The 14,011-nt window shown below is 41.0% G+C and overlaps 4 protein-coding genes and 1 pseudogene across 5 annotated transcripts in view; 3 read left to right on the forward strand and 2 right to left on the reverse strand.

The window, feature by feature from the left end:
* Window positions 1–3,754, forward strand: part of LOC145460191 (uncharacterized) — an 11,137-nt gene extending 7,383 nt beyond the window's left edge. Inside the window, exons 2-4 of the mRNA XM_081444934.1 lie at window positions 1,390–1,884; window positions 2,652–2,810; window positions 3,008–3,754. Coding sequence (XP_081301060.1) covers window positions 1,390–1,884; window positions 2,652–2,810; window positions 3,008–3,702 — 1,349 coding nt within the window. The 3' untranslated portion in view covers window positions 3,703–3,754. The remainder of the gene's footprint in view (window positions 1–1,389; window positions 1,885–2,651; window positions 2,811–3,007) is intronic.
* LOC145460232 (uncharacterized) overlaps window positions 1–13,995 on the forward strand; it is a 42,117-nt gene extending 28,122 nt beyond the window's left edge. Inside the window, exon 23 of the mRNA XM_081444980.1 lies at window positions 12,554–13,995. The gene's annotated coding sequence lies outside the window, so the exon portion shown is untranslated. The remainder of the gene's footprint in view (window positions 1–12,553) is intronic.
* LOC145460203 (beta-2 adrenergic receptor-like) overlaps window positions 1–14,011 on the reverse strand; it is a 68,698-nt gene that overhangs the window by 37,070 nt on the left and 17,617 nt on the right. The gene's annotated exons all lie outside the window — the stretch shown is intronic.
* The window catches only part of LOC145460221 (uncharacterized), a 162,166-nt gene that overhangs the window by 30,056 nt on the left and 118,099 nt on the right, over window positions 1–14,011 (reverse strand). The window lies entirely within an intron of this gene.
* On the forward strand, window positions 5,164–10,406 carry LOC145460222 (uncharacterized; annotated as a pseudogene). Its single transcript, XR_014039810.1, has 4 exons — window positions 5,164–8,285; window positions 8,482–8,718; window positions 9,074–9,177; window positions 9,626–10,406. The product of XR_014039810.1 is annotated as an uncharacterized LOC145460222 (transcript).

Below are 14,011 nucleotides of genomic sequence, written 5' to 3' on the forward strand. Positions count from 1 at the left end.
TCCTGATGTGTGTTTAAAAATTAAGCTGTCACAAGCAAACTGGGTGGAGAAATATTTGGATGAAATATTATTCTTAGTGAACATTTTCAACTGTGAGAGCTAAGAACTTTTGTGAATATTTATAAAAGGGCTATTCTGTCTGATTGGTGTTGCTAAGGTTCTTGTTTCTTTTCATGTGGCAGAGATGTGTGAAAGGAAGGCAGAAGAATTGTGATAAAACCAATAAATCAATCAAAACATTATAATTGAAGGTTTTCGTGCAAAAAGGGTGTATATCGCTTTATGGGCCGATTTCAATTTTTGGCAGGATAAAGCTAATATTTGGCAGACTGACTTGTTTTGACATGAAAAGCATCGTTCCGTAATTGTTTTGCTGAAACAACAACCTTTTCCTCGACATTGTTTTGCTGATTTGCAGTTTCAAGGGCATCTTTTGGAGATCTTTTGTTGAACGAAAAACAAAAGAAACCTTTTGTTTTGCTAAACGATGAAGTCAACGAAGCGTGGAATGTTCGAACCGATGCAAGTTTTATTATTCATATAATTTCTAAGCTCTTACTGTCACTTCGTTAGCGCTAGCGAGCAAGGCCCTGAACGGGCCGGATTCAAGTTTGTTTTGTCGTGACACCGGTTTGATACGAGGTGAACCTATTTTTTTTTCCAGTCTATTTCTCTACTTCTTACAAAAATCAAAACATCTATTTAAAAAAACCGTGCTGTCGAAACTGCTAAAAGTAACTGTTTAAGTTTGTGTCTCGTGGAAATCTACCTTCGAAGGATTCGCTCCAAAAGATGCCGCTTGGAAAACTGCACCTACACAGTAGCCAGAAAAAATTAAAGTTATGATTGACGCAATGCCCGTGAAAAAATTATGAGTGAGGCAATGTTATGCCCATTAAAAAATTATGACTGAGGCAATGTTAGCCTAGGTGTAGCCGTACTAACCCCCCGAGGAAAAACGGCTACACGTAGGCTAAGGCAATGGGCATGGTTAAATTTTCTTCCTAGGTACATTGTATTTTGGGTTTTTATGATGACTATAAACAACAAAAACAACAACAACAGAAAATAACTGAGGCAAGTTACTGATAGTTTGTTTGTTACTAGATACGACCCTGCTGTGTGGCATTATAACTGAAAACCAAAGTGGAACAATTGTGTTCAAGACTGGGAGAGATTGAGGCAGAATAAATGAGAGAATGACCTTGAAAACTGCAGTTTAAAATTTTTATGACTCGTATGATAATTTTTTGTTCTGTCTCTTTGGTCATGACGTATATGGACTATTACCATGATTTTGTACTTCTCTGGCTCGCTTCTCGTGTGTTTCCCAAAAACAATTTTTAGCAGTGCATTAATCTCACAGGTTGTCTCGTATATTTTTTTCAGATGCTTCTCTTATTGCTAACTACGATGTTAAAAGATGTTACGAAGTCGACATCACATTTCACTACAACATCCCTGGTGGGCTGAAACCTAACACCACTGCAGATACCAAAAAGCAATTTTCCAGCGTTTTCACAACGTTATCCGTTTATCTTACACTTGTTTCGGAATGCAGTGGAGTAATCATGAACACCGAAGAAATAAAAGCTTCCCCCCCAGGGGTGACCAGTGTCCTCTTCAGAGTTCCTTTGATATTTACAGCAGCAAGTAATGTATCTGATGATCAAGTTTCCTCGAAGCTCACAAATTGTATTAACACATTGGAAACTAATTACAAGGGACTTTTAGACAAAAACACACCCTCCATAACTGAAGATGGTGTCACTTACTACAAATACAATTTATCCACGATATCCGACAAGAGATCCTGCTGTGGTGGGGATATACCGCCGCCTTGTTGTGCTGCGGGCTCAATCAAGGTGTCCAGCACTAAATGTGGTAAGACTCTTTTTTTCTTTTTTTTAAACTTTGCTGTTTATTTCCAAAACTTCCGATCTCAAACTAACTTAACATTCTTAACTCGTAATTTCTTTTTCAAGAATTGGAAAAACAATGTCTTTGAACAAAGTACTTCAGGTCTTGTGAAAGTCTCATCAGAATAGCTAGAAATGGATAAACAACAATTTATCTCATCGCAGCCAAAATACATTTCCACCAGCGTCACTGGTCTTCTTCAAAATGAGGCTCGTTCGGAGTTGTGCGAGGGCCTGGAGCGAACTCTCGCGGAAATTATTTTTTTGCTAACAATTTTGTTTGATGGAGCGAATGCACACTTGAAGTGTATAGTTAAATGAAATTAGGGTGCAAAGACTTTGGGCACAGTCTTCAATATAGTTTGCAGAGAAAACACTGCGCTTCTTGTCCTGGATACACTTAGTGCCTCTCTATACTTTTGGACAAATAGCCCATTTCCGAGTTGCCTCTTAAGCCTCTCCGTGAAAGCGAGGCCTGGTGCCCAACCATTCATATGAAAATAAGGTTAACTTGCATGTGAATGAAATCGCATTTTCACCAAGACTCGCTATGAGAAAGAGGCTATAGGTATTTCGGAAATGGCCTATTGGTAATGCCAAAAGGACGCGTGACAAGTATACGAGAGGTAACGTAAAATATACAAGCACTCCGATCTGTCCATTTAAGGAAGTAGACCTGATGGATATCCCGGCTTGCCAAATCTAAGACTGATTTTCTCCTCTTCTTTGCAGGTTGTGTCGCTGGATTTAAGTTCGTTCCGAGTAGTTTTTGTGTCCGTTGTCCATCTGACACTTATCAAGACAAGCAAGGTCAAACGTCGTGTAAAAATTGTCCTGGAAATGAACAGACATTCGGCAAGACAGCGATGACAAGCAAGTCCAACTGTTCAGGTAACTAGCTTATGACGATAACAAAATGGACGCTCGCGTTAATTGTCTGGGCGCATCCTTCATGCGTACGAAATTCACACGCCACGTCATACATCACACAATCACACTCTAAGTCATAAATTGAATTAGAAGTTTGAAAATTTTGCTCCACGTTCCATCGATTGCTGCTCTTGTTATATTTATTTTTTCTCTTACAGACACTAACCCTATGCAACTCCGTAAGCTGAAGGTTTACCTACCTTATGGTATCACGTCTGGTACTGTTGTCATGAATGTTACCGTTACAGGGCAACTGTCTTCCCTGGTTCAGCCTTTCATATTTTATATTGACAGTGTCACACAACGCGGAATGCAGTCACATGGCAGCTTAAAGAGACGACGACAGCGTGACATTGTTGCCGTATGCGAAGACGCTGGCACAATCGTGCCACTGAACTATTTCTGCATTCATCGTTTGAGTGGACAGATAGAAGTAACACGAGACTTCAAGTTTAATGATGGGGTCGAATTTGATCTGAAAATTCGCGTGACAGACAGCGACAAGTGGGGGAAAACTGAAAACACGGCAAACTTCAAATTGATATCACGCGACGAGTGCAAAGGTATCCGAGTGATTTATAACGAAGCCGTACGATTTTGTTCCGGGGTCTCGCCGGCTAATGGTCAAATGTCCTGTCCGGGTGCGCAGTGCCTAAAACCTCTGTATAAATGGCGAGAGGCGGTTAACGCAAGTGAGAAGTTTAGAGTTGATTGCGCTTCTGATCCTAACAATATGGAAGCCGTAATACGGCAGTACTCCAGTTGTATTGGTAAGTCACGTGATTACTTGCAATACCCCGTTCACACGAACAAGTTAAGCGTGTTTAAAAGTGGTTTAACTAAACAAGGTTAAAACATAGTTGCCCATACCTTGCGCACATACCCCACAACTAGATAAGGCAAAAGCACGTTTTAATTAACGAAAATATCTTAACAAGTTAGTTTGAAATTTGTCTCCTCATTAATTGTGTGACTGGAAAGCCATTAAGTTAATAGAGGGGAATGACTAGCTATGAAACCCAACAAAGTTCTTTGTTGTATGTTTTTATTCCCCTTCCAGCTGTAGGTTTGTATACAAGGTACATTTATACGTTCCTTATATGTGTCGAGCACGACGCGTACGATCACATACTTTGATGTTCTTTGTATTACTGGCCATTGTTTTCCTCGAAGCCGGTTTAATCGTGTAGACTCCTCTTGAAAGGTTTGTAGAAGCACTCTTTTGGCCACAGCCATTTTATGTTTACAACAGGTGTTTTAGTTCCCAATCTTCCTGTGAGTATCAGGGAAGAGGACTTTTGAGCGAATTTTAATTTTTTTAGAGTGCCGGCAATATGTGCTATTTTTCCAGTTTCGGTAGGCACACAACTTGTGTCGAGCGGACCGAACTTCAATCAATCCTTGAAAAATTCAGTTAAAATTTTTAATCAAATAAAACTCATTTTGGTGATTGTCTAGGTAAGCGCTTTGAAATCCCAGCTTAGTAGAAAAATCGAATTTTCGAAGTAAAATCAGTGGTCGGTTTTTACAGAGACAGCCTCTTAAAAAAATCACACCATGTTGGCTTGTTCATGGCCGTTACTTGATATATGTTTGAATTGTGAAAAAGCCCACAGAGAGTTAATGGGCTAATCCAAAGCTTTTTCCCAAAATTATTCCCAAAAAAAAAAAGATGCTTGCAAGCAACACATATACATGGAAAAGCAAAGAATCCGTCTATTTTCCTTGTTTAATGAGTCTGACAATTTGTGGCAGTTGACAAAAAGGAAAGCCCCCACAGCACAGCAGATTAATGCGAGAGAAAGTTTCTGTACCTTTAGATATATTCTACTCACAATGGCACAGAGTAGATTAATACTGCACAAAATAAACTGTACCTTTCGGTATATTCTACCCACAAAGGAACAGAACACATTAATGCGAGAGAAACTTTCTGTACCTTTGGATATATTCTACTCACAATGGCACAGAGTAGATTAATACTGCACAAAATAAACTGTACCTTTCGGTATATTCTACCCACAAAGGAACAGAACACATTAATGCGAGAGAAACTTTCTGTACCTTTGGATATATTCTACTCACAATGGCACAGAGTAGATTAATACTGCACAAAATAAACTGTACCTTTCGGTATATTCTACCCACAAAGGAACAGAACACATTAATGCGAGAGAAACTTTCTGTACCTTTGGATATATTCTACTCACAATGGCACAGAGTAGATTAATACTGCACAAAATAAACTGTACCTTTCGGTATATTCTACCCACAAAGGAACAGAACACATTAATGCGAGAGAAACTTTCTGTACCTTTGGATATATTCTACTCACAATGGCACAGAGTAGATTAATACTGCACAAAATAAACTGTACCTTTCGGTATATTCTACCCACAAAGGAACAAAACACATTAATGCGAGAGAAAATTAACTGTCTATTTGGGTATGTTCTACCCGCAAGGGCACAGAGTAGATTAATGCAAGAGAAAATTAACTGTACCTTTGGGTATATTCTACCCACAAGGGCATAGAGCAGAGTGGATTAATCCAAGAGAAAATTAACTGTCCCTTTGGGTATATTCTACCCAGAAGGGCACAGAACAGGTAAAATTAACTGTACTTTTGGGTATATTGTACTTCACCCACAAGGGCCAACAGAGCAGAATGGATCAATGCAAGAGAAAATCAATTGTCCATTTGGGTATATTCTACCCACAAGGGCACAGAACAGATAATGCGAAAGAAACTAACAACAGCTAGTTAGTTACTCACCAACAACAGTGTAGAAATCGAGTACATTAGCTATAAAAATTTACGCTTTACCTTCGATAGGTCTGCTGTGAAAATTGATCGACGAGTATTGTTTCCTTGCGCCCATGTTACTGAAACTCTCCACGAGAATCTTCCCGTTGTAATGTACAGGCCAAGCAACTACGACAAAGAAAACCACTTCGTGTAAGAGGGCGACGGAGTCGCCCGGCTGGACCTCCTCGCTGATTGACTAGGAAAATATTTTCTGGCCAATCAGCGGGACGCAATTCGAATACTAAATGCCCAGGGGCTCTCCCGCTCTTTAAGTAAACAATTGCATCGTCCCAACTAGCAGCCCCTGGGTCTCCGGGGGGGGGGGGGGGCTCCCATGGAAAAAGAACGGGGGTGCACGTCGCAAATTTTGAAAAGAACCCCTAAGAGATACCAAGATCCTGTTTTGTGGGCGTGGCCTGAAATGTTTTTCACCCCTAAGCTGGTACCAATTCTAAAACATTATCTCCTGTCATATTTTTTTTCGGCTCAATACCCTAAAAAGTAACGCAAAAGCTCCCGCGCTGTGGACCTTTTCAGGCTGAACGCCGTAGGAAAAACCAAAATTGCTTTTTTAACTCCTAAAAAGTACGACGAGCACCCCGTCCTTTTTATATGGGAATCCCCTCCCCCCCCCCCCCCCCGGGGGAGCAGATTGATGCGAAAAAAAATTCACTGTACCTTTGGGTAATTGTGACTTTTCGAAAGCGCACATCGCATTAAGTCTCTTTTACCCTACAAAGATAGGATCGATGGAATTCGATAAGCGCAAAAGTAATCGATATCAATGGATAAAATTAGTTAATTGGTATCGATTCGTATCGGCCAATCGATGATCAATCGATAGTCACACTAAAGGCGTACACCGATTGCTATCGATTGGCAAACCAAGTCGTACCCAGTCTTCTCAACACAAAGCATACTACCACGTTGTACGCGTTCGTAACACTGTGCTTACTCGTAACATGGCTGTAACACCTATATCAGTGGTAATGTGGACCAAAGAAGTTGGACTCTCCAAACGTGAGATAGCTTGCCGTTTTTGAGTAAAGAAAGAAAGATAAAAGGCAAGATCACTCCTCTCGTGTCCTGTCGATTTAGACAACACCCGTCATTGTCATAGCGGCTCTAAACGTCCTGAAAACTCAAATAAGGAACGCCAAAACTGGAACGGCCAGTTGGATTTTACGTCTTCTTTTTCTTTTGCTTAGGGATCTATTTCTTTTAGATACACTTGGTGCTGTCATAAATTCTTTAGTCTTTATGTACGTAGTTATTGCCAATTAAGTACAGTTTGTATTGTTATGACTAGATTAGGCATTGCTGCGTTATTCATTATTTTGCAACGACTTATGCTGCTATTGTTATGGAAGTTCATTGTTTGCCAATGTAGAACGCTGGAATTTTTCTGTAGTGGTAGTAAACCAGTTTCTGGTTTGGTATAGTTCGATTTAATAGCAATATTTTACAAGACAAACAAAGGAGAGAAGGAAATATGTCATGTAAAAAATTAAAATCTGTTATATGTCCAAAGATGTGATGTTAGGTGCCTATTTCCAACAGCTTGTAAATTGTAAGACATGACAAAATTTGCGGCCAATCGATAGGCCATCGATTGTCATTGGAAATCAATGACAACTGATATAAGGTCACACAAATCTTCTTCATCAATTATCAATGTCAATTGACTGATTGATATTGATTGGTATTATTGATACTGATTTTCACCTTCTATCGATTTCATCGACTAGACACCCCGGGTCTTCAGTCTGTGAGATGCAAATTCCAAAAGGTTTTCCCTCTTAGCTTGGAATTAATTTGTCTGTCTGTCTGTCTGTCTGTCTGTCTGTCTGTCTGTATGTATGTATGTATGTATGTATGTCTCTTTGCCTGTCTGTCTATCTGTCTGTCTTTCTGTCTTTTGTTGTTGTGTCTGCCTGTCTGTGTCTATGGAATTTTTTCTTTGAGTAGTTGTCTGTCTGTCAGTCAGTCGGTCGGTCTACCTGTGACGGCTTGCCTGTGTTTCTGTTTTCCTTCTGTTTTTCTGTCTGTGAGTCTCTCTCTTTTCTTGTGCTTCTGTTCTTGTTTGCTTGTTTGTTTGGCTACTGGTTTATTATTTGGCTCTGTGTTGGTCTTCTGAACGTTACCTTCGACCCACTCTCTCAGGAGTTAAAGGAGGATGCGATGTAATAGACTGGACTCTACTAAAATGTGCGGATTCCACTCACCTCCACTCTGGAGCTTAGATTTCTAAAGAAATCCCACGGCACCCCCAACTCTATGAATCAGGAACCTTTTTGGTGCAGTTTCTACCCTGAGCTAATGGAAAAAGGTACGTTTTTCAGGGTTGAAAGTAAGATTTCAATCTCGCGTTGTGAGTGAACAAGATCTGTCCGCTCTAGTTGTACGCGTGAGCTTTTCTTCGCATGACTTATGGAAGAAAACTCTCTACTTAGGTATCGAGTTAATTGGTGAGTTGCTCAGAACAGCGCTTACACATAAGCAAAATCTGTTTTTCGATATTTGTTGTTTTTGCTTGTTTGGCGAGTTTGCAGAAGTTCTTGAAAGGAAAATCTGACGCGTACAATTAGCCTATTCAGTGCGTGATGCAGCGCGGGCACGTTTTACCGAGTCAGTAGGCTGATTTAGCAAGAGAACGGGAACGTCACTCGACGACGGCGCGCGCAGTACAAATACCCAAGTATGGTCAGATGACGATTGCAGGGCGCGCGGAATAGCCTGGATTCTGTTCTAATTTGACCATATTTGGGTATTTGTACTGCGCGCGCCGTCGTCAAGTGACGTTCCCGTTCTCTTGCTAAATCAGCCTAGTGTTTTCAATTACCAACAAATCTTGACACACATTTCTTTCGCTAAAATGCTACAACAATTTTCGCCAATACTTTAAAAGGCTACTAACAACATAGTGACTTGTTTGTGTGTTTTCCTCGTGTAGTTTATCCACCACTCGCCGAGATGACGGACGAGGACAAAGCCAATTCCTGAAAGCCTGGTCAGAGAAAGAAAAAAAGCGAAAAAGTCGATTCAACTTGGAATCCGAAAAGTAAGTTAGTAGAAAAGAAATTGTCACAGAGATCAGTTGTTTTATTGACAAACCATACAGAGGCCCAATGCAACACCTGCTTAGTTCACACTTACGTTATGCTTAGAGGTGTACATTTAGGTCATGCTCAGCTCATGTTGTGGTCACGCATGTGTCAGGCAAGGGTATGCTTTTTGGGTCACGTTTTCGTCATAGCTAGGTCACGCTAAGATCTCGTTCGGGTCGTTTTAGGGCGAGACCAAGTTGTCTCAAAATTTTTGCGATGCTTTCCTGTTATACTTTTTCGTGGGTCGCTCGACCACGATGATTGTATGAATTAATTCATACCAACAGAACTTTGTTGCTCGCTTGTCAGGTAAACTTCTTTACTCTCCATCACGGGAATTCAGGCCCGTTCGTCAGACAGCCAGGCGAAACACTGCTGGCAGTTTACTGAACTCGCCACAAAGTGCGTCCGCGGTAAGTTTTTCCTCTGGGGCCCTTTTTCGCAACAAACCATGAGCAGGCGATATTACCTTGATAAACTTGGCTACCAAATTCTCAGAACTAAAGTGTAAAAAAAATATGCTGTATCTCTTTTCAATTCAGTTCATGATGTTAATGAGTACCGAAGAAGAAAAACTACTTCCCGACTGGTTGTATCTTTTCCCGCGTTTGCAACTGGTTGTTCGTTTTCCCGCGCTATTCACTATAGTTGCACGTTTTCCTGCTCTTAGCACTGGTTACACATTTTCCCACGCTTGTAACCGACGACATCTTTCCCGGCGCTTTTCGCTGTTTACATGTTCGTTCTTTCGCTGTTCGAATTGGTTCATTTCGTTCGCGCCAGTATAACTAAGTTACTCTATATGATTTTTGCATTTCTATGGTTGATTTTGTATTCACGGCCACAGTCTATCGTTCCCAGGGAATCTTCTCTCCCGGTGGAGATGTAAAAGGTAGTGACAAAGGAGGCTCTGTCGGAAGTAACGCAACGGCGCTTAACGGAAGTGAATCAAGTCCAGTAACGAATTCCGCGCCCAGTGCCTCAAAACCTAACAGTAACGTTAAAGGTAAGACTGAGTGTTGCCCTTGTTTAAAACCAATAACGATATTCTATAATAAAAAAGACTGTTCTGTACCAAAGATTTTCTACACATAGAAAGGAACAAAAGGATGCATCGTTTTCTCATACTGGAAAATTGAGGAAGAAGGATTATTACTGAAAAATAAAGTTTTTGTCTCGAAGTGTGAAAGGGTTCAAAAAAGACTGTATCCGTTACGGGAAAGGGAACGAATGTGAACTTCAGAGAAATATGGTTTGAAAGGCAGAGCTACAAGCGACAATTCGAGATTAAGACGCTAGAATAGGAAAGCACGTAAAGAGAGCTCCAATGTAGGGATGGATGGAGGGTCATATATTACCGAGAGAGCCAGGCAAATGCGCCCCCCCCCCCCCTCCTAAAGAATAAACGAACAATTGGTTCAAAAGACAATGTGTGCCAACCTAGCCCGGGCTTCTATTTCTCTAAGGTTAGTCGAGATCCCGAGCGAAATTTTAACCGTGTGGGATTTGAACGAGTGCGAACGCAACGGGGGGCGGGGTAGGGGTTGGCCGCGCTTCTCGTTGGCACTAGTCCGTGCACAGACTAGTGCCAGTCAGTTTCCGCGTAGTCTATAGTTTCACTTTCGTTTTATTCTATTTTTGTCGACAGTTCCCGCAAAGAGAGGGCGTCATAAAGCTGTAACCACAACAAAACAGCGACTAGCGAAAATTCTTAAATGGACAATTCTTGCTTTATATTAGCTGACCGTAAGCTAGAATTTTAACTGATTAAAGTCGTGAGAATGTGGTTCTAACTTTTAAGTCTGTGGATAAAACCCTAGTGTGTGACCATTTAAATGAAAGCTATTGAGCAGTGCTTTCATGTGGTACTGTTTATTATGCTGTACATGGTGGTTTTAACTTATAAGTCTGTGGATAAAACTCTAGTGTGTGACCATTCAAATGAAAGCTATCGAGCAGTTCATTGGGTACTGTTCGTTTTTCAGGTTTTCTCCGAATGAAAATTTTAGAAACTTGCTCAATTTGTACTTTAGCACTCATGTGAGGTTTACCAAAGGGAGTAATCTTACTAGTGTGGTTCACAATTGGTAATTTTGTATGCCAGGGTAGTTGGTATTTTGACAACTTGATTTGGTATTTTGAATTTCTTGATGCTGAGCTTAAAAAATTATAAAATAAACAAAAACAAGAATTTTTTACAAGAATAAACGTGTATTTAACTTGTATTTATGCTGTATTTATAAACGCGTTCATGACTGTTAAGTAACCCTTGCTCTGCAAAAACGTGCGCTCCGTAGATTGTGTTTCAATAAAGATTTCTTTTTTTTAATGTAAAAGTTGTTTTGTTGCATTCACTGTTCACAGTAAGGAGTCAATGTGATTGTTTTGAGTTGGATTGTGCTCCCAGATCCAGTCCACACTACGCTGGAGAAATTTGAAAACGCAGCTTTATTTCTACGGTTAGGCCTACCGTCCACACTAATCCGTCACCACGAAAACGGAACTTTTCGAAAGCGCACTTCAAACTAGGCTCGATTACCAGCCGCTGTTCGGGAAAGGAGCCCGCCTCCTCCCCCGAACTCACGGCTGGACTCGTGGACTTCACATTGTTACTTTCAACCAATAAGAAATCTACCTGCCTGAATCGAGCAGGCTGCATAAATTAGCTTTCTCGCAGTAGCAAAAAAGTTGTGCGATATGAAGTGCGATCGCATTAGTGGGACATTTAACTAAATACCGTCAACTGATGAAATCTTGCCTGATCTAAACCATAGCGGCATATACAACACGCAAAATAGTCAACAGCCTTATGCGTTAGAATCTATATTTGAATCATGTGGTGCCAGAATGTCAGATAACGAACAAAGTCAACGAAGAGAGGGATAAACGCAAACATCGATCTCAAGAAACAAAACACTCAGTAGAATTGATGTGCACCGCAGTCTTCTTGAAGGGAAGCGACACCAGTCTCTGGCGAAACCAGACAAAATTAAATTTTTAAATGAGCCGAAGCAAAGCGAACTAGCAAAACATAAACATGGTGTCAACACCACGCACACCATACAACATCATGTGCGTGACCTTTGACATGACAGTTGCTACACCATAGTCAAACAGCTCTGCTCTACTCTTCTATAGAACACAACATGTAATGTCCTTCCCCAACAATAATGTGAAACAAAATTGGTTGGAGGGCCAAAATTAAAAGAAGTTGCGAAAACGCCACAAATTTTACGAGCCGTAGGCGTCATGTGGGCCTGCCTATGATTGTCATCAGGTGACATTTCCGGCCACCTGAAGCGCCGCAAGAATTAAATTATGAATTTACGTCACAGACATGCTTTGCCGCTCACGCGTCCAGCCGTCTCTTCTCGGGGAGGAACGTAGACCTGACTCGAGAAAGCGGCGGAAATCGAGCCTAACTTCAAACCGGAAGAATTTGAAAACGTTGGTTTTGCGTTTTAGTGTGGACGGAAAACATTTCTACAACGGAGCTTTGCGAAAACGATGACGTCACGATAATCACGTGATTTCCCTTCCCGAGGTTTTCTCAAACACAAATCCAAAATGACCGCTGATCGTTGCGTGTTCATATTTCTCCGGCGTAATGTGGGCGGGGCCTTAGTAGAAGGAGCCGGAGAGGAGGGGGGGGGGGGGGGGGGGGGCGAGTCAACTCAGGATAAAAAGTGTCCGGGTGTATCGGCGAAAACCAAATACTAGTCCAAAGCAAATCCCCCTGGGTCAGAAGTACACCCCAGGGTGGGGGACTCTCATATAAAAGGGACGGAGGTGCTCGTTGCATCTTTTAGGGGTTAACAAAAGCCTCAAAAGGTCCGCAGTTGAAGCTTTTGCGTACCTTTTAGGGTATTGAGCGGAAAAATATGACAGGAGATAATGTTTTGTTAAGTTTTAGAACAAGTACCTCTTAGGGGTGAAAATAATTTCAAGCCATGCCCACAAAACAGGATTTTGGTACCTCTAGCGCCGTCCTTTTATATGGGACTTCCCCTCCCGGGAAGTTCACCTAAACGATATCCCGGTTTTTTTATCTCCCCAACTTACGCCGAAAATGTCGACATGCTAGTTCTGTTTGTCATCTGTTCGTCTTACAAAGCTTAACCATCTGCTGTGTGCTGCTACAATTGAACGGTAAAATGAAAATGAACATGGAGGAACGATGTGTTTACAAAGAGAAGCGTAACTACAATAGGTAAAAGAGATGATTTATATAAACTCACACAGTATAAGCTAGAAGAGCGGTTTTCAGTTGAGTGTCGAAAGTAATCAGACAATTACTTTGGTTTTGGTTTTGGTTTTACTCCGGTTTGAGGTTGGCTGAGTAGTCTAGTTGGTAAGTAATTGGTTTGGTTTGGTTTTACGACACTTCAGAATTGAAAACCACTCTAGCCCTATTGTGGTAAAACCAAAATCAAAGCAATCTCTTTAGGCTTTCGCAAAGGGAAAACGGTCTAGAGAACAACAACAGCATTTATTTTACCAAAAAAAAAGGGAAAGAAAAATACAATAATCTGAAACTTACAACTTAATATGGTTTTAGCTACTTATAGCAACCATTCGGATAGAAATATTAAGCAGCTATCTATAGGATACTATTTACAATCAAAGCTCAAAGCAAATTTATGTGGCGAGCACAAAGCGCCGCAAAACGTGTGCAAGCAAGTCAACGGCTACTGACTACAAACCAAAACGGGACAGGGATGGTTAAGAATAAGAGCATTGGGACGGATTACAAGCAAGGAAACTTGCTTTGCGCGGAAGGGCGTGTGTACAATTTCCGCACTTATCATATCCCAGCTTACATCGCATGGAGATTTTCTATAAGATGTCTGAAAAAAATTAACATTTTCAGTTGGAAAAAACTGAGAAACACTTTAAAACTCTGCGTTAGATGATATCGTCTGGAGTAATTTTTTTACTTGCAAACTTGAGTTTACCCCAGTGATTTCGGATCCTAAATGAAACAAAAAAGTTCGACTCAGTTACATGAAATTTCACTCAGATCTCTCTTCCATTTCCTTCCCTAATCTTATTTCTATACCATGCTTGGGTGGGCATCCAGACAGCCTAAGCTTTCCGTCTTAAAATTTCCACTTAAGATCCCTGTCCGCCATTGTTCGCCATTACCCTGAACCGGAAGACACGAAGGTTGATATAGGGATTAAACAATACCGTAAATCCTCGAATTAGCGCCCGGGTCGCTTAATGGAGAGAGTGGAGTGAGGGGGC

This window comes from Orbicella franksi, chromosome 11, assembly GCF_964199315.1.
Source record: "Orbicella franksi chromosome 11, jaOrbFran1.1, whole genome shotgun sequence".
In the NCBI taxonomy this organism is placed as follows: domain Eukaryota; kingdom Metazoa; phylum Cnidaria; class Anthozoa; order Scleractinia; family Merulinidae; genus Orbicella; species Orbicella franksi.